This window comes from Microcebus murinus, chromosome 14, assembly GCF_040939455.1.
Source record: "Microcebus murinus isolate Inina chromosome 14, M.murinus_Inina_mat1.0, whole genome shotgun sequence".
Lineage (NCBI taxonomy): Eukaryota > Metazoa > Chordata > Mammalia > Primates > Cheirogaleidae > Microcebus > Microcebus murinus.
The window spans coordinates 4,481,312-4,502,325 of record NC_134117.1 but is presented as its reverse complement, the minus strand read 5'-3'; the positions used below and the strand labels follow the sequence as shown (position 1 = coordinate 4,502,325).

Here is a 21,014-nt window from a genome sequence, read left to right as displayed (position 1 = left end):
CCTGTGCTCTCAAGTCAGCAGAGATGACAGTGATCAGTGCCACCTTGGAGTTTCCATCCAGCCCTGCCCCTGCCTGCCTGTGTGGCCTCAGGCACGTGGCTTGGTCTTTCTGGGCTGTAAGACAAAGAGGTTGGGACTAAATTTTTCAAGAACCTTCCCATCTTAAATCTCAATAATTCTATGACATATATATATTATGATATCAGTAATAAAATGCTAAGGCTTTTAGAACAGGGAGGAGAACCATTCATGATTCATTCTAATTGATCTCTCTGTGTTCTTTCTTAAAATCATTCTCTGGCAGACACATTTGTCATTTGCTCTGGCAGGCCAGATGGCATGACCCATGCCAAGCAGGAACTGTGCTTAGCCCTGAGAGAGAGAGAGAGGCAGGAGCAGGTGGAAGGGACCTTCTGAGAGTTGGTTGGGCTCCCAGGGTGGACCCAAGACCTCTCTTCTAGACACAGACTCTCTCTGGGGTCATCTTTTACCCTGGCCCTTTGTGAAAGAGTGGTGCCACCTTTTTCTGAGTCATTGCATTTCAACTCTAAAGTACAAACTGTGGGTTGTGTATTTCTCCCAAGAGGACAGTTTCACATGGGCTCCCAAATGAAGGTACTTCATGCTCAATGGCTCACTGATATTTTCCCATTGTTTACAATAACTAGAGACGCCCACCCTAGCAGAGGTTCTGATGGGTCACTACATGTGGAAGTCCTCCCTTCTCCCCGTAAATAGCCACTGCTACGATACAGCTCACCTTGGTCCCTTAGAGCCCCCAGGGCCCTCCACTGCTTTCAGCTGTCACTCAACCACGGGGTTCCTGCCTAGTGCAGAGGGAACCTCCAAACTCAGCAGGAGCCACAAGAGCCCAGAGGTCACTGCTGGTGGGTGCTCCTGTTTGGGGTTTTGTTTTCTTTAAGTATTTTTAGTGTCACCTGTGGAGTCCTGAGACTGACCACTACTGCAATTGGCTGCATGTCACTTTGTGCCGTCTGCCATGACAGCAATGAAGGAAGGAAAGACGGGCCCAGGGGAGGACACGTTTCTCTGTGGTGCCCTCCCAGCCCTCGGGAAGGTCCAGCCTTCTCAGGACACACACTTCGGTCTGCCTCAGACTTTTAAAGCCTTTTCAGAACAATCGGTTCTCCTGACATTATCTGTCATTATGCTCCAGATAGGCCAAGCCAAGCGACAAAGAGACATGATTTGTACCGTAAAGGATGCAGTCAAGAGAGCACATTTCCCCATTCCTTACTGTCAGTTGCTGATTTGCATGTGGTGACTAATGCGTAAAATGTGTTTTGCAGCTTTTTAGCTGGGAACATCCACTCTGGCCTTGGGTGTGTCCAAGAGGTTGAAAGTAAACCATGACCAAAGCCAATTAAGGTTGGGGACTTGGAAATGGCAGGAAATAAAAATCAAGCACCAGAATTGGGTTCCTTATTTGTAAAATAATTAAGTTCTTTTTAAAAGTTAAAGAGAAAACAATAAAAGCATCAGCAGCCCATATGGTATTCCCGAGCAGCCCCTCAGGCTGCCTCCGGATGGCTCCATGGGGTCACCTGAGGCACCTGGCTCCTTTTCCTCTCAGGTTTTGGGACTATCATTCTCAAAGCCACCACCCTTGAAATTTATGACAGCACATCTCAATTTCCCGGGAGGTACACAGCCTATTTGCTATATAGGTTTTTTTTATTTTTATTTTTTTAAATGGGTTTGGGTTTAGAAACAGACTGGCAGGGTGATAGAGCTGGCTCTGCCAAGAAAATAAAAATAGAAATCATATATATATATATATATATCATCTTACAATTCGTCACCTTTCACTCAATCAGGCCTTGAGCCAAATGCCCCACAAAACAGCTTCTTCCTTGAGCCTTTCCAATAACAAGTGTGGCTTGCAGAGAGGAGTGTCTCAGATCGCGCCTCCTCCATGCCCCGCCACAAAAGGATCCGGGGTCTGTTTTGCTCAATTTAATACCAGTGCAAATATGGCCCTGCCCCATGGGACAGAGCAGCATGATTCTTTCCCTCACCAACCTGTCATGTGTAGAGTCTGAAAGGGGAAATCAAAAGCAGGCTGTTTCTCAAAAGAGAAAAGGGGGAAATGTGCTTATTTACCCAGCTCTTGAGTTATTTATCAAAGCGTGTCTGGGAGGCAGCCTGCTGCAGCATCTGATCCCTTGCTGACTCGATTTACATTTTGTTTATTAAACCCACACCCTGTGCATGGTCCAGCCAGAGCAAATGTGCTCAGAGCATGATCTTTATCCACTGCGTTCGGTTTGGGATATTTTTCATGCAAGGATTCCCTTCATGGGTATTTTGGCAGGGGGCTGGGAAAATTGTGTGCTTTTTATTAAAAACCCATATACAACGTGGCCTAATCAGTTTGTGTGATGGTGGAGTTTTTCGCTCTGCCTGCCCTTGTGTACGTAGAGATTTTCCTGGGATAAGACTACATTTATGTCCCAGATTTCTAACACTGGTGATTGTAAGGAGATAATTTAAACACCCATGGGGAAGCTGCTGACTGGGGGGGCCCGGCTCCGTTAGAAAACAAGGGACTGTTCCCAAGGGAAGCCCCTCCATGCTCTGCAGCTGGAATAAAGGCTTCAGGTGGGGTTAGAGGATTTTCGAATGGCAACCCCAAGACTATTAAGGTGGCCCAAGGTGAAATACTCACTTCATCCTCTGATGACTCTTCCTTTGTCTCAAAAGGAGCAAGAAAAGTATAGCCCCTCTTTTTGGAAGTCTACACTGCTGGACTCACCTTGATACTTATTGACTACAAATCTTAGTTTATCATTAAAATTGAGCAAGATTTGCTCCAGGGGAAATCCATGATGCAAATGTCAGAGAGAGAGAAAGAAACAGGTGAATGCCAGAGAACATCACCCACCACACCTTGCTTACCTTGGGGACTATTGGTTTGCAGAGGTTAAACTCCCAGCGATGTCACTATTCATAGATCTCAGTGCCAGCTCAGACCAATTGGTTTTGTGTACTAACAGAAAGGGTAATGATCAAAGATGAAGAAACTGTCATTTGTGTACCTTATTTTTCCAATTCTTGTTTCTACAACCACTTGTTACTGCTTGATATGTTTCTCCTACCTTGGAACAATAAAACCTGGTAGTGACAGACAAAACTTTATGACACTGAGATTGTAGTTGATGAACAACACCGTGTCACCATCATCTAATTTCTGAAACATTAGCTCTGACATGTTTTAGGCATAATACGAGAAAAGTGTCACCTGAGAGACTGGATATAATAGCATTTTTAAGAGAATGCTTTGCAGCAGTTACACACCTTTCAGAAGCATTAAGCATTTGGAGAAGTGATGAGAATCACACTGTGATAGCCTTAGTCAAAATATTAATTATTTAGTAAAAGTTAAAAATAAGATTTTCATTATATTCAGGTTCCTAATTGGAGGTTATATTTTATGTTTTGGTCCTCCCAATAAAAATTCATTTAGGCTAATTATGAGGATTCTATATTTTCTTAAGTGTAGTTATTTATACTAGCCACATTTGTTTAATGGTTCTCGGAAATCTGTGTTAGCTGAGTTGTAAAGAAAACTAAATTCTTTACAATATGCATTGTGTTTTCTGATTGTATAAAAATATTAGTAAGATATATTAACTGTGGATAAATCACTGGTGTTAATTTTTAAAATTTGCAAATATTTCATTCAATAATTTAATTTATTGTGCATTCTTCTGCTATATGTCAGAAATGAAATGATACTACTTATAGTGGGGTGAAATGAAAATAAGTCAAGATTTCTGAAATTGAAGACAAGAGGGTAGGATTTTAAAAGTAGTCTTAAAAGACCACTTGACAGGCCCTGCCGCTAAATGTAATCACATCACCTTAAACAAGGATAAGCCCTCTTCAGAGGTGAGTTTTCCAGTGGCTTCCTTCTAGAGGCACAGCATCGAGGCAGTGAAATGAGCTTGGAAGTTGCTGCAGCTTCCTTGCTCTGCAGTCTCACAGATCTTCAAGCTCTTTATAAGCTCACTCACATCACCCCCAGTCCTTGGGAACTTAGAAGCAGTCCATCCAAAGGGCATGGGAGCCACTGTGCCCTGGGGCAGCAAACCCCACAACTAGCAGGAGGGAGGCGCTGATCACTGAGTCAGGCCTATCCACAGACTTCTCTGCGCAGTTGTTGGATTTTCCAATTATGATTTTAAGTTATCGTCTAAGTCAAAGACAGAAGCCCAGAAAGGCAAGATAACCACGATTTCCAACAAAAGAAATTGAATTAGAACAGGAAAAAAGTTTGGGCGCTTGCAAGAAGCCAGTCTCTACTTCCTGGGGGATTTATTTGAGAATCGTAATATCGTAGCAATGTTGGATAAAATGAAAGATCACCAACCTCCGTGTTGTTTACAATTATGGGAGACAAATCAGGGAGTGGTATGGATCACTCACACATTGCTGTTTCAGAGGGAGGGGAGGGTCTATGTGCCATGCAAAGACCCTATAACAAGCAAACAGGGAAAGAACCAGTAAAATGAGGGTCACAGCTGAGGCTGTCGAATCTCAGGCCCAAGTTCAAATTCTGCTCCTCCAGTCCTCTGAACAGCTCTTTTAGCAGCCTTGAAAACAGCCCAATTTCCTCATCTGTGAAATAGGTTAAGAAGGTACTCATCTCAGAAGGTTACCATGACAATTCAGCGAGATTATGCATTCTACTAGGCTTGTCAAGGAGTAAGTGCTTAGTAAACGTTAGCTAGTATTATAATATTCATTATCATTCACAATGACCATATTATTTGTTTTGTTTTTTTTTAAAAAAAACTTTTATAAAATATTTCCCTGAATAAAAATCATATCTGGAACAAGATAGGTGAGATGAGATTAACAAAGTAGTCATTTAAATAAGCATTTTCTTATCAAACAGTACTTGAAAAAAGTAGAATCATTCCTATTTTTACAGTTTCATACTGATGCCTATGCTTTGATTTGCTTTGATTATAGTGATTTGGAAAGTTACAGAAATCACTGTGCATTATTTACAGAGGTAGCAAATTGTAAACTCATCTTCATAAGATCTTGGAGCTAGAAAGGCCCCAAGAGACCATCTGCTCTCCCTCATTTGTTCAATCTTGTTCTTCTCATTGTCCACAAAGTTAGATGCTGAGACACCCAACTCGCAGCCCCTGCTCCATCCAAAACTGGGTGTCAGCTGCTCATGTCCTTAATCTATGTTATACAATTATCTACTTGCGAAAGGGGGGTTATCTTCTAGGACAGACAAGTCATGACTGCAGGCTTTACATTGTGCGGATCTTTAATTAGCTTCACTTATAACATTCGGGATACAAATGTTACAAGTGAAATGTTGTAACACCTTGAACACATTGAATGCTGGAAATGTTCAATTGCTGCTGAGAAACAGATGCACATTCCCAAGAGCTTCCTGTTCAAAGTCACAATGATCTGTGTTTTGTTTTGTCCATTTAAGTAAGCCTATTTTTGACTCCTTTTTTAAAATTTTTGAATAATGTATTTCTTTATTCCAAGGTCAACACAAGATAAAGTTCATTCCAGAAATGGTGGGCCCAATATTAGAAATGACACTAATTCCTGAGACAGAACTGCGCAAAGCCACCATTCCCATCTTCTTTGATATGATGCAGTGTGAATTTCATTCGACCCGAAGCTTCCAAATGGTAAGGACAGAGATGTGCGGTAAATGGCCTGGGGAGATGAAGGGGACAAGCCTGAAAACCTTGAAAGAAACTTTAGATAATTCTACAATTAAAGGTGCTGAACATGGAAAACATAATTCTCTACAGCTTAAGAGAGAAAAAGCCTGTGATTTTCCTTATTGAAGAAGCTTATCATTTTTTGCACTCAATTTTAGGGAGAATTATTCTCAATCTTTAGCTTTTACTTATTTTAATCTGGATTTACTTACACATTAAACCCTGGGTAAAAGTCTTTCTCCCCCTCCTTGGTATGTGCATTTGTAGAATATTTTATTAAATGTTATTTATTGTAGTCTCTCAGAATGGCTGCTTATTGCAGTTATATTATTTTGAAATCTGAAGTTTTTGTTTTTATTCTTCCACATGTGTGTCTCGGTTTTTTACCTGTGCAATGGAATTGATGAAAATTCCTCAAAGAAAGTGTATGTAAAGTGCTCGAAACATACTGTAGCAGCATGAAGGACAAACTGACTAACTTATGCTTGAGGAGTAACAAAAATCTCCTTCCCAGATCCATGAAAATAAGTATAGTGTTTGTGTATTCACAGGTTGGAACACACACCCACACATACACCTATACATATGCATGCACACACACGTACACACAGTGATTTCTTCTCAGTGTACTAATGGTTTGGCCATGACGCTTCATAGGAGGGGAACAAGCCAATCCCAAATAGTAGGGAATCCTCTGAATTAAAAGCTACCTTTTAAAAAATGTTATAGCAATTCAAGGAAATGCATATACTGAGCATTTTACATAGATTTTTATGGAATTTTGAGAAAATTTTTATACTGGAGAGAAATCAAAACTTCATCAATCAAGGTAGTATGATTTTAGTGGGATCTAATATTTAAAGGGCAGATTTTCCTTACATTTTACTTTATTATTGAAAAGAGTTTTGAATAATTCGTAGATTTTCATTGATTGGTCTTTATCATATTGCACAAAGGCAGTATTCATGAAAAACAATTTTGCTATTTCCTAGAACAGAAAAGATAAGAATGGAGTTTAGTTGCTGAAGTCTGGTAAACCATGATTCCTAGGCTTAGCCACATACCATGTTTCCCTGAAAATAAAACAGGGTCTTATATTTATTTTTCCTCAAGAAGACACTCTAGGGCTTGTTTTCAGGGGATGTGTTATTTTTTAAGTACGGTACAACAATCTACATTTATTCAAATATAGTTAAGTTGTCACCTTCTGGAACATCATCATAACTCTCCAAACCCCGAATTCCATCCTGAATTTCTTGCAACTCTATTTCCTTTAGAACCATTGGCCCCAATCTCTCATGTCTAGCAATAGAGCTCTCATGGGGCAGATGAGAAGGGCTGCTCGTCTTCTTTACCGCTTTGAGACAAAATACATGGTTTGTGCAGATATGCTGCGTAGCCACGCACATCACTAGGTCTTATTTTCGGGGTAGGCTTTATATTGTGCAAATGCTTAGAAATCCTGCTAGGGCTTATTTTATGGGTAGGTCTTATTTTCGTGGAAACATGGTACTACCTGGTTCTTGAACAAATCACCCAACATCTTTAAGTTTCTACCACTTAAGACACACATACTGAAGTAACATTGGTATAAAATAGAATCTGTCAGAAAAGGGTGTTACAAATAAAATAAAATAAAATAAAATCAGAACTACAAAGCCCTTAGCATAGTGCCTGACACCATAAAAGATGTCCATTGATATTGCTCTTATTGCAAGGCTGGAAGCTCAGCCTCTATCTGGGTCTTTGTGGAGCACAAGGATAGCCTGCAGGGTGAGTCCTCAGCATCTGAGGACCGCCAGGGTCAGTGCTGCATACCTGGGCATGGCAATTTCTCTGGTTTTGGTCCCCGAAGCCTGGGAGGAGTGCCTATGAGATGAGCAGGGTCTGCCTGTAGGAGGGGTTATTTTCCTTACACACTCACGACTGTGCTGCAAAACCCACTGCAAAGGATCCTAACACCTGGCTGGGATATCATCATTGTTTTTTGGACTTTGATCCGCTAGGCAGTTTATAAAGTGACTGGTGATTATTGTTTTGATATCATTCCAACAGTGGGCAGTAGAGAGGGCTGTATGTTATTTTATTACACTGCAATGTCAGTTGGGCAGGGTAGAGTGGTATTAGTACTCCTCACTCACTACCTTCCTCCCTTCTTTCCTTCCTTCCTTTCTTCCTTTTCATGAGAACAGAAGTTCTCCTTACATTTTTTGTAATGTTAAAGAGAATTCATTTAATAAAGAACAGCTGTTTTTGTTTCTCTGGTCCATGGTCAGTCTTTGTACATAGATAATATAATGTAAATATTATGTCTGGATTTTTGGTTATGTTCTTTTTCTTTTGGCAATATATCAAAGATATTTGCCTTAATTACAACATAGTAACCATGATTTTAATGATGGCATGATATGTTATAAAATGAAGCAACTATCATTTATATATCCATCCCCTATAGCTGGGCATTTAGGTTGTTCGCAGATTTTCATTACTGTGAATGTGCAGTAAACACATTCGTGCATACAGCTTGAATTTAGTTTGAAAGTTTTCCCAATATACATTCTCAAAAATGCAATTACTGATTCAAAATATTTTTGTGACTTTTGACATTATTGCCAAATTGTTTCATATTATTGCCATAAGATTTGACCCATCTGTGTTGCTGTTGGCACTAAATCCTGGTCCCAATTTCACTGCCAACTCACTGGAACCATGAATTATAATTTAAAATGCTTTTTCCTAGGCAGAAAAGTCATCTGACTTTTTGAATTATATATAAATCAAGCCCAAAGGGGGACTTTGTGAAAAAAATGCTGTTAAATTTAAGAATCAGGCAAAGGGAGGAGGGGGAGTATTTTCATATAGATAAATGTCACCAGTACAGAAAACTAAGATCAAAAGTCTTTAAAACATCATATTCATCATTTGGTTAAAATAAGGTCAAGGGCAGTTAGAGAAAGATGAGTAAGAGTTTGGTTTCTGAATTGTTCCCTTTCTTCCTCACATTCTTTTTGTCTCATTGCTGTCTAACTGTAGCTTTAAAATATCCTACAACAGTCTTCTGAGGAAGTGCTTCATTTCCCCCAATTTACAGGGGCCCCAGGGCTGCTGGGAAATGCTCTGAAGTTAATGAGGCCACAGAAGTTTTAACTCCTTTCTAAACACTGTCTTGTCCATTGAAGCCTCAAAATCTGTCCAATATTAGGAGACAGAAAGCCAAACATTTAAAAAATAATACCATTAAGTAGTTATGTTTCTTTAATTCCATTTCATAAGCTACCAGCAATTTCACTAGCACAAAACATGCCTTGCCTGGATGTGTAAATAAATTCAAGCACAAACGTGAGGACAGAGAACCCACTCCCAGGCTGCGTGTGGTCAGCTGCTTGCATTTTTGGTCAGCTGCTTGCATAATGGTCATTGGGTGTTTGCTCATTTGTGCTGTTATCTGCTTGGACCTTTCTTTTTTTTTTTTTTTTTTTTTTTTATTTTTTTTTTTTAAAGAGACGGGGTCTCGCTATGTTGCCCAGGCTGGAGTGCAGTGGCTATTCACAGGCGCGATCCCACTACTGATCAGCACGGGAGTTTTGACCTGCTCCGTTTCCGACCTGGGCCGGTTCACCCCTCCTTAGGCAACCTGGTGGTCCCCCGCTCCCGGGAGGTCACCATATTGATGCCGAACTTAGTGCGGACACCCGATCGGCATAGCGCACTACAGCCCAGAACTCCTGGGCTCAAGCGATCCTCCCATCTCAGCCTCCCGAGTAGCTGGGACTACAGGCGCGCGCCACCGCGTCCGGCTGCTTGGACCTTTCTTGACAAGAGATTGCATACACTGAAGGTTTTTAAATGAAAGCAAAAAAACTAAAACTTGTACAAGAATCTCTCTTCTATGTCCATCTTTTCCTGTGAATTCGGAAAAGATCAATATTTCCTTCTGTGGAGTTGGCCTACCCTGCTAGGTGAAATGCCCCAAATCCACAACATGGTCCCCCTTTCTGCTAGTCTTCTTGTCACTTGGTTTTGTGGGTGCAGGTCGCACTGGCCTGGCCTTTGCTTGCTCCCTTGGCCTCCATGACAGTTGGTTGTGACGACTGCTGAGTCCCTTGTCTGTCTCACCTGTGGCACTTGTCCATTCCACTGGGTCACTGTTGCACTAGTCCAGGGCTCTCTTGGACCACAGCATTTGTCTCTTGATTTGCTCTTTCCATGTTTTCTAACTTCTTTCTGCTCTAAGTATAGCTCATCCTCTGCTGGCTGGTCTTCCTGAAGCACAAGGGATGGCCCCTACCTTGCAGGTGATGTGGGTGACTGTGTAGTGAGGGGCATGTGGACAGCACACCAGGGCACAGCCACCCTGCCTGCCCTTCCATCCCAGAGCTTCTGGGCAATGGGGGGGATGGTTGGCTACTGTGTAATCCTCCACAAATCTAGTTATCTCACCTTATTAGTCACATCAACAAGGGCTTAAATTGCCTCCACTTTTATAGCAGATGTGCGGACCTAATGGAATGAGAAGAAGACATGTGGGTCTTCTGTTTTTACAAAACTTTAACATTATGAACATATGATATAGCTTATTTTTTTTAAAGTTGCTGTGTCTTTCAGAGTGGAGCTGTTAACATGCTACTAAAACATCATGTCTGAGTTGTTTTATACTCTTACAACTGGAGTGGAGAGGGGACCTGCTGGATTCAGGAGAAAAACCCATCCTTTCACTCAAGATTAAACTGCCTCAATCTGTTAGAATTCCAAAAGCAGGTGTCACAAATTGGCTTTTCTAAGTTGCCCAGAGTTGTAGCTCTTGTGCTCATCAGTCGTAGTGGAGGGCATTTCATTAGAATGTTCTTTCATATGCATTTCCTGAAGAGTCTATTGCTGTCCTCTTGTTTCTACTTTTGCAAAAAAGAGCACAGATCTTCCATCAGAATGGGCATGTCCTTGCCCATGTCCTGCCTCTCCAGGGTCTGTGCGTTGAATGGACTCTCTTGGTGGTAGCCTGCCATGTCCTCCCTGTGGCCTGGGGCACTCTTTCCAGGGATGCAGTGGGCGCATGAGGTCAGCCTGACTGCATTTTCTCGGGGCAGGTCCTCACAGTTGGTGGAAAGCTCTGCAAAGAGCTGTGGACCGAGGGTCTCTATTGCTCATGGAATCGCCTGAGAGGGGCCATGCTGTGCGGGGACCTGGCAGCAAGAGGTGGAGTTGACCTGAAACAGTGGGAAGGAGCTTGGACCAGACAGAAGCATATGAGATGGGAAGCCACCATGTGTATACAGTGTCCTTGAGCCCTTTTAGAAATTCTTTCCTCCTGCAAAATAATGTGCTTCATTGTGGGCTGATGTCCACTGGCATGGCAGACCTGTGGTCCATTGAAAGGAAGACATGAGAATTGGATGCTGTGTGACATTTCTGGGACCTAAGCAGCTCTCACTAATTCATTCCCATCCCTCTCTGTGTGATGACCAGGATGGTGCCACCTCTGGAGAGTTTTCTTCTCCTCACTGGTGCCTATGTTGTGGACACTAGGAGCAGCAAGGAGGCAAGAACACACTCAAGAGCCTCCACTCGATGCCCACAGCACCTGTGTGCCTTGGGGAGGCAGCTGTCATTGACCCAAAGGGACCCCATCCACCTGCTGCATTGCTTAGTGCCCCCAAGTGATTTCCCTGCCCTATCCATGTGAGTCCCCACTCAACAGAAGCTCATTCTCATCTACTGGTTATCCTGGTCCTTCTAGCCCTTTCTAAGAATCTTAGGATCTGGATGGCCCACCCCTTCTCCTAAATCATCCCCTCCTGTTGCTCATACTGGACCTAGTTTCTGAGCACACATCCTTGGCTCCTCTTCCTTATAGCGCGCCAACTCCTCAAGCCACCCTCACAGTCATGTTCTTTGTCCCACCACAGTCCAGAGTCGCAGGTTCACATTAAACTGAGAATGTCAGGAGATTCTGGGATCTGCTAAGCTAGCTTTGGAGAGGTTGGGAGGCATCTGCATCTTTGCGCCCTTCCCCAGGGTCCACGGAGCCAAGCCTGGCATTGATCACAGGAGTTGAGACCTCCCTGGGCGTCAAACCCACCACTCTGTGATCCTCTCCTCCAGTGAACACCACTGAGTCTCAGCCTTACTCTGGATTTTTCTTCATACTTGAAAATTCTCTCCTGGCATCTTTTTTAAAGAATTCCCTTTGGAAAATACAGAACTAGCAGCTAAGAATTGCAGCAAATGACCAGAGGGATTATATACCATTAATAAAAATGGACTGGAAAAGGCTGCACAGCAAAAATAATATTTTCTATCATGGAGCTATTTTCTGTCATCTTTTCGAGGCTCAGTAAAATGCTCCACAACTTCCAGAAATTCCCATTCAGTTGTAACAGTATTAGAACATGAGTAATCTTTGTGTCATCAATGTTTTCGAGTTTCTGTTTGAATAATCTCTTCATACTGCCCGCGCTGGTAACCTTAAGCCAGTAATTGAATAACCCAAGTGGATATTGGCAGCTTGTGCCACTTGGTGGAAAAGCCAATATATTTTGCACTGTAATATGCATGTGAATATATTTGGTGGCAATTGTCTTGTTTATTCTTTAATTCATTGGAATTTTTTTTGTTGGTTTGTTTATTTTTGCTTTCAATTTCAAAATAACGCTTGGTTTTATTGCTTTGGATACTTAAAGAGGAAATATGGCATAAGAAATAGGCTTTTATTTCACTAAATTGAGCCCAGAAGTGGTATGGTCTGAGAGATCGTGGAAACCAATATTCTTGACCCTAGGAGTTCTAACTACATCAAATTCTATTCTTAAAAGCCATTCAGCAAAGAGATACCCAGACTTCCAAAATCTCCTTTAACAAAATTAACCAGGACTCAACATGACGTCATGTTTCTGGAGTCCTCTGTAATTGCATCAGCCCAAAAGTCACTTCTCGATCTCTGTCATGTAGAAGGAGGAGCAGCTGCACCTTTCCCAGGTGTTGGCAAGATGTAGCGGCCTGGCAACAGGTTGCGCCCCAGCCGGGCTGCTCCAAGTGTGAGTCTCTGGGTTGTCCAACTCATGTGTGTTTCACAAAAGCTTCAAGGTCAACAAGCCGCCTGCTTGATGGACGTAGGGGGATGTGTAGGTTTTCAAATGTGGGATGGAGTGCCAACAATTAATTAAGTGTGTAATTAAGTTTGCAGAGTGGTTAGGCAAGAGGATTGCTGGAGACATGAAAATATGAGTGTGTCTGAGCCCAGGGATTCAAGGCTGAGTGACAGATCGGGGGGGAATCAGTAATTTCTAGGATGTCCACAAGCATTTTCAGGTGCCAAGCTTCTCTCTGCCATCCTTGCAAGTTCCTTCTTTTTGGCCATATTTTCCACCCAGATACGGTCCAGTGACTTTCTCCACCCCCTTCTGTAAATGCTAAGGAGAAAAGGTGTGGTTAGGCAGTTCCATCGGATTGGCCCAGTTCCATCAGGAGAGGGCAAGAAGAGTCTGAGCCCTTGGTGCCCTCCGAGAGCAGGAGGCAGCTGAGCACCATGCTCCCACCTGCAGTGTCTTCTGAGCATTTTTTCTTGAAAAGCAGGAGAAAGAGCACTTCAGGCAAAGAGCAACAGTGTACCAAAGCTTATTTTAAAGGGTCACAGAAACCTTTTTGCTAATGTATTTAGCAGACCACATCCATAGATTTCAGATTTTACCTGTAAGCCCTCCATCAAGGTGGGGAAGTGTTTGTACAAACCTTTTCTGCCTAGCTTCCTACCACATTCCAGATCTCTTTTATGAAAGCATATGCCCAGATGTCTGGAAGGTGCAGGCCTGATTGTATACATTTACAAATGCATTTTAGCAAGAATGGTAAATCTAACCCAAATAAAAAATTATATGTTCCAAATCAAATATAATTGGCTTTTGGATTATCCATTACTGGGATCCTTCTCTCCATGATCTCTCAAATATGTGCCCATAACCCACAGTTAACTGTGGCAGTGGGTGGTGAAATCAGTGGTTCCTTTCTAAGTTAATTGAATTAACAGCGACGTTGATACCACTTTGAGCACAAGCCCCCAACCCCAGTCATGTTCAATTTAACAGCACCTTTCCAAAAAGCCTTAATTCATAAGTGCCCTCTTATGTTTCATGTTCTCGGAGGGCAGTGGGGATCAGATGCTTAGAGATGCTCTGTTATTTTAAGTTGGACACCATATGGATATTTTTGTAGCAAAATTGGTGATTCAGAAAAGAGAAGAAAATACAATGATTTTGCTTATCACATGAGAGTGCCTCGGCCACCTTTTGATCAACACAGCAAACCCTTGCTAATTTTATCCTACCCATAGAGAACCCTGTTGCCAATCACCAGACAGCATGCATTTACAAGTAAGGTAATAAACATGATTTTCAGAAAACCAGCCCTGCTTTATCAGAGAATGAACTGCCTCCAATTTATTTGGACAGGATCATTTAATTCTGATTATACTAATGGTTCACAGCACACTAGGAAACCCATTCTAGTATATTCTGTAAAAATTAAGGAAGACCCTAGAATTAGAGGCTAGACATAGATCTCTGGTATTGAATCCTTGGTGATAAACAGAACAGAGTTGCCAGGTGTTTGTGCAAATTACTTAGTTTAGATTCGAGGTTAGTAAAATTAGAATCAGCTGCCTGATCTACTTATCATTCATCCACTCTTTTTAGAAAACATTAAATTCATCAGTCAAAATTTGATAAGCGGCATACTTAAGTAGCTGTGGCTTCCTCAGTGCCTGTGTTTGTGGCAGCTAGATTTACATGGAAGGAGAGAAAACAGGCAATTTTCATAAAGTAGACTCCAAGTTCAAATACCTTCTGATTGAGGAGTAATGAACAACTTCAAATGCCTGCGTGTCTGCCCATGTCAGAAGGCATGTTTTTTCTGCACTCTCTGTGTCTTCCTCATTGTCAGTACTCATTAAACATATGTGAAATTGGATCATATGTTTTAATTAAATTTAGTTTTATTTTGCATCTCGATTATTTGTTCGGAATCATCCGCACTCATCACACATTTAGTCTTAGGAGTCCCCATTGTGACAACATCTGGGAGATGGGACTGCCTTGAAATGCCAACTCTGGGGCTACTAGCAAGTGATCTATCTCCCTTATATAGGATTCTAGAAATAACTGCTTTGTGAAGAGCAGAGTAATAGTAGTTAGTTTCAAAAGGTTGTTATTTGACAGTAAAAGTCATTTCGTGAGATTCCAGGTTTTTTTTTTAAAAAAAAAAAGCAAGTCATTCTTCTTCAATACAACCATCTCACTTTCTATGTTCCTAAAATCCCTGAACTTCCTAGCCCAGACAGACTCAAGCGGAGGTGTTTATTTGGGGGAGGAGTCCATGGGGAAGGTCAAGGAGAATTAGAGAGATTTGCTGAGGTCCAGCTTGCGGTGCTGTTGCTGAGTCCTTGATGTCAGGCAGCAACCCATCCTTCTCCCCAGCCCTGCTTTGAGGCTTTGTTTCATGTGTAGCATGATAAAATTGTGGCTTCAGGCAATGGGTCCTAACTGAGGACAAGTGGGGGGAGTCTGTGCCTTGGGTCTCACCAAAGCCATTGCTTTCTGTTTCTCAGGGGGACCCACAGTCAGCTGCCACTATGGTGGCAGCACCCCTGAGTCACCAGCACAATAGATGGTGCCAGCAGCATCTGTTGCAGACATTCCAGATGAGCTGTATTCACCATTTGACTTGGCTTGGCCAAGAGAGCAGGTTGTGATTTAGCAACCCGCTGGCCCACTCCTTTATTGGTGTATTAAACCCTTCCCAGTTCTATCCAATTTAAGCCAACTCTAGTTAATAACTTATATGCACACAGTGCATTCATTCCATTAGTGCACCAACATCAGGCGCTGCTCTAGGTATTGGGGCTACAGCAATGACCAAGGAAAAAGAAAATCCTTGCTCTCATGCAGCTTAAATTCTAATGGGATCCTAATAATGGTGGGGGTGCTTGGGGGTTGTTGCCTGAGAAAGCAGGTGATTGAACATATCTTTTAAAGAGATCGCCGAGATCCTTGCATACATGTCATGATATGCTTGTTCTCCTAACCCTGAATTCAGCTCTTGGTTCCTTAAATTCTTCCTTTGTGCACCTTCTTTCAGTTCATAGTTTGGGTGTCTCCAGCTTTATGGGAACTATCACTCTTACAGTCCCCCCTTCCTACTGGAACAAGTTGGTGGGTGCCCTCAGGGCCTCCTGCAACATGGGTGTCACCTGGTTGGTGACTGTGAAATTGGAGGTGGCCCTGAACTCTGCCAGAGACTGGGAACTGGGCAGCAGAATGGGGAAATATGTCCATCATTATCCAGGTCATTATTTTTGGCCTAATCAGCCACTTGAAGACATTTTGGAGATTTGCACCTCCTCAGAATTTAGAGTTTTTCTAAAGGCGGTTTTGAGAGAGAGTGTGTTCTGAGGACCCTGTCCCAACTCTGTGCTTAGGAAATCCAACCAGAAGCTCCGGGGAAAGGAGGAAAGGCCTGGAGATGGGCCTTCTGAGGTATCTGCTGGTCTGTGTTTAGGGACTTTGCCCCCTCACTTTTTATAATATGTTTTCAACCATAGTGAGGTACTTTACTAGGATCTGTCAAGGAACGGCAGTGAAGTGGCCCCTTCAATGTTTTCAGATTGCCGAGAACTCTTCACTGGCAAATGAAACACCATCTGTTCTGTTCCAGGAACCAACGAGCTATTTTAGATGTTACTTGTTCATAGAAATGAAGTTTGAGACATTTTCATGTTGCTCCTTGATTTTCTGCCCCCTACGGTTTTCTTGTCTTTCTTTCTCTGGTTCTTGCTCCTGCCATCTGAATATGCACAGTCACACTCCATCAACTAGGGAAGGCTGTGAAGGATCCCCCTGGGGCAGGAGGACAACCTCTGGGGGTTCCAGAATGGCAACTCCTAAATGAAATCAGGCTTCAAAGGCAGAGGGTAACTGTCTGATGATCTCTCGCCAATTTATGTACCATCGACGCTCAAGTCATAAAATGAAATATCCGCCATGCTGATTATTTATGCTTCCTCTGTTTAATTATAGTTTGAAAATGAAATCATCACCAAGCTGGATCATGAAGTGGAAGGAGGCAGAGGAGACGAACAGTACAAAGTGTTATTTGATAAAATGTAAGTGTTGATTAGCAGTGGGATTTATGTCGGAACAGAGACAGAGAGACTGTAATTAGACTACAATGAACTTTGTAGCCCAGAAATAATTAAAACGTGTTAATAATGGAAAATATTTAAAATTGCACCTCAGTTGAGCTTCTTTTTCTGAGTGTGATTAACAAGGTGTGTATAATTATTTTTCAGCCTCTTGGAGCACTGCAGGAAGCATAAATACCTCGCCAAAACGGGGGAGACTTTTGTGAAACTTGTTGTGCGGCTCATGGAAAGACTTTTGGATTATAGAACCATCATGCATGACGAGAACAAAGAAAACCGCATGAGCTGTACTGTCAACGTGCTGGTGAGTGAAACATTAATTAAATTTTCAGTGTTCACGGCACACCGGAACTGAATCAAGAAGTTCCAAAGCCCGTGTGACAGCTGGCCACCGAGACTTCTACAGCAGAATGGAGCTTCCTTTGCTGGTTTCCTCTTCCATTGTAGGGAAAGAATGATGATGTGTTTATAGACCCACTCTGGGTGTTTCCATATCATTCTCCCTGTGGTCAAGAATGATGAGCCACCTTGTTTGGTAGTCCGAATAAGGCCTCATTGATTACAAGTCCTAAGGTTTTGTTTTTAGGAGACTGTAATCACGTCCTATAGATCATGGGTTCAATGGTGGCCCCCAAAAGGTAGGTCTACATCCTAATCCTCAGAACCTGGGTATGTGACCTTGTTTGCAAAAGAGAGTCCTTGCAGAGGTAATTAAGTTAAGTATCTTGCCATGAGATCATGCAGGATTACCTGGGGCAGGGGTGCCTAAATCCAGTGACCAGCATCCTTGTAGGAGACAGGAGAGGAGAAGACACAGGAACAGATGAAGGCTGTGTACAGGTGGAAGCAGAGATTGGGGTGATGCAGCCATGAGCTGCCAAACACCTGCAGCCCCAGGAGCTCCTCCGCCTATAGCCTTCAGAGGGCACGTGGCCCTGCTGACACCTTGATTTTGGATTCTGGCCTCCAGAACTGTGAGAGAAGACCTACCTCTTGCTTTAAGTTTTTGGTAATTGGCTATGGCAGCCGCAGGAAAGCAGCTCTGGGCAATGCAGAGAGCAGATGGCCTGGGTGACCTTGGCTGCTGCCGTCTGTCAGGCCCTTTGCATTCCTGCTGCTGCTGTGATGTGGCTGGATTCTGTTCCATGGATGCCCTCTTCCTGACGTAGCGGTGATCCCATGTGATGTGGCTGGGTTCTGTCCCGTGGATGCCCTCTTCCTGACATAGCGGTGATCCCAATGAGGCACATCCAGGAACTGCATTAGGCCGGTGAGCTTTGAGGAAGCTTTGTCACAAGCTCAGCTCCAGGGAGTGGCAGGCAAACCTTTTGGCTTTCAGCAGCCATGTGACTCACTCCTGGCTTCAGGCTGTCATCCTCTTCTCTGCTGTGGCTCCTAAGGAGCCAGAAAAGCTGACTCCTGGGTGTGGTAGGGCTTTCCTCAACTTCCCTTGCTTGTCCCTAGGTAGGAATCCAAACTCTACTCTTGCGTTGATGTGCTTTGTTTTGCTGGATTTCTGTGTCACCACCTGCTCACGGACTATGTGTGGCTGCAGAGCTCTCACTTCCATGTCTGTCCTTTGTGTGGACCTGCAGGCACTTCGAGGTCACAGAAACAGACTTCTGTTCCAGTGGAATATGGCATGTCATTCATTCTTTAAAGAATCCCCAGAGATGTTTGTATGAAAAGGATAAACCAAAGGGAATGTCTTTACTTCCTGTTCCCTTTGGTGTCGACACTGGATCTGCACTTGGCCATGAGGAACTTAGCAGCTAAAAGCTCATAGGCAGTCTCAGCCCCTGGGTTCCATGGCTGGGCAACCTTTTTAAGCTAATGATAAACATTTTCCATAGCAAGTTTTCTTTTCCTTAAAAATTTCAATATGGGGGACTTCCAGGTTCTGAGTCAGCATGTGAAGAGCTTGGACATTGTCACTCCCACAATCACAGTAGGAAAAACACGGAACAGACTGAAAAATCAACAACTCTTTTTAGAATCATCTGCTTAGATCCACCAGACAGTCTATTACCCCAAAAACTGGAGAGACAGGGGGATCCAGAGAACCACAGCCTTCCAGAGCAGAAGCCAGGAACAGGAGCCACCAATGGAGCTGGTATTAGATTCCTTTTCCCTAGTGCATTCTGTTCACATTGGATATGTAATTACAAGGCATACTAAAGACAGAAACACAGTTCAGAGAGACAGAACAGGCATCCAGACCAGATTCAGACATGGCAGAGATTTTGAAATTATCAGACCAGAAATTTTAAAATATGATTCATATGTTAAGGGTTCTTCCAATGGAAAAAGTGGATAATATACAAGAATGGATGGGTTATATAAGCAGAAACTCTAAGAAATAATCAAAAACAAATTCTCGAAATCCAAAACACTGTAACAGAATGGAGACTGGCTCTATAGTCTCATCAGTCAGCTGGACACAGCCAAGGAAAGAGTCAGTGAGCCTGAAATATCTAAATATGTTTGAATGTACACCACAAGGGTCTGGGGCAGCTGTAGAAATTACGGCTTCTGGTGTCTGTCCCTGAGGTCCGGCCTGCTGGCTGGGTTTGTCTGCACATGCACCTGTCGCCTGTCTGTGAGTAGGATAGCAGCGAGCTCTGCCCCAGACCAGGTGGCCTGATCTCACACATAGGTAAGCACCCAGCCCTCACTGCTTTGTCTCTTGCATTCTGGCCTCTATTCAGAGTGATTTACTTTCACGTTGCCAATGTCGTTGACATGAAATAGAAACTAGTATTTTCTATGGGGAAGAATGTTCCCTCCGATCCTTAAGGGCATCTAAGAGGCAGATTAGTGTCCAGAAGGAAGAATTATTAATAAGTTTATTAGATATCCAAATTTGATAATTAAGACTTCTATTTGTCTTAAGCAAGATCTCCTGGGCTTACCGGGACATGAAACCTCATAGAGGAATAGTGCTGTGCTCTGAATGTGGCCTCTTATGACCCAGATCCAGGGTCGGGAAGCAAACTTTTGCAATGACACCTACAACCACAGTTTCTGAGGTCGGCACATGTTCCTCTGTCATTCGGGACTGGGGGCCAGCTTACTGCTGCTGCCATCAGCACTAGCTTGTTCTTGGCTGAGAAACACACCCAGGGGTCCCGTGGTATCTGACATTAGTTATGTTCTTCAAATTGGAACATCCTGGCTCATTTTGTGAAGAGTCAAGTCTTCTATTCTTAACCATTTCCTGAAGATGATAAAACAAATCCCAATCTGTAGCAATTTTTCCATTTAAAAATAAGACAAATCTATGGAATAAACAGAACTAAGAAACCAGAGTTTTATTTGTTTAGACATAGGTGTCCTAATTCTAAATATTCACTGTGAAGCTCCCATATATATGTGTATTGCTATTTCTGGTCCATTTTTACCTTTTCTGCTGGTACTTTTATTACAGAATCAGAGTTTCATAGAGTTGGATGTATATATCCATCTCTAAAAAAGTATAGATATGTAAATGCATATTAGACATGTATAAAATATACTCAACTACTCGCTAAGCAGAAATCCCCATGGAATCTAAAGTTAACAAATAAAATAAAGAGCATAGAATGTATCAATGCCCTTTATGTCCATTGCCAAATTTCCTTTAGAACCAGTGCTGTGATTTTTTTCAAAAACAGAAGTTAGGGGAACATTATATAATAATTTATCATTGCTCATTAACGTCCTACTTCCCTGCTTTTTAAAAAACAAAAATGAAAATGAAAATTGAGAGACTCTGCCCAGGCACTCATGTCCCCAGAACGTCCTCTGCGACCATGTCGGCATGTATATCAGATCTCGGTTCCCACCAGACAAAATGCATATTTGTGATGCTTTAACTACAATTTCATTGTCACCTCATAATCAAGCAGTCTTTAGTTACTGGTCAACAAATTTGCTGCATATCACCTAGTTCTATGCAATCATCAACATGTCCCATCTGTAAGACTGGTGTCATTGTCGTTATTTCAATGAAGCCAGTCATTCTCTTCATGGCCCCTCTATGAGGCTAGTTCATGCAGGGTTAGGAAAATAATTCTAAATATCTTGGTATCTGTTTTTGTCACAAAGGAGGACAACAT

The 21,014-nt window shown here is 42.6% G+C and overlaps 1 protein-coding gene across 2 annotated transcripts in view; it reads left to right on the top strand.

The window, feature by feature from the left end:
- The window catches only part of DOCK1 (dedicator of cytokinesis 1), a 491,171-nt gene that overhangs the window by 404,089 nt on the left and 66,068 nt on the right, over positions 1-21,014 (top strand). For both annotated transcript variants that reach the window (XM_012781384.2, XM_012781385.2), the window contains exons 33-35: positions 5,545-5,693; positions 16,793-16,878; positions 17,065-17,221. In XM_012781384.2, coding sequence (XP_012636838.1) covers positions 5,545-5,693; positions 16,793-16,878; positions 17,065-17,221 — 392 coding nt within the window. The remainder of the gene's footprint in view (positions 1-5,544; positions 5,694-16,792; positions 16,879-17,064; positions 17,222-21,014) is intronic.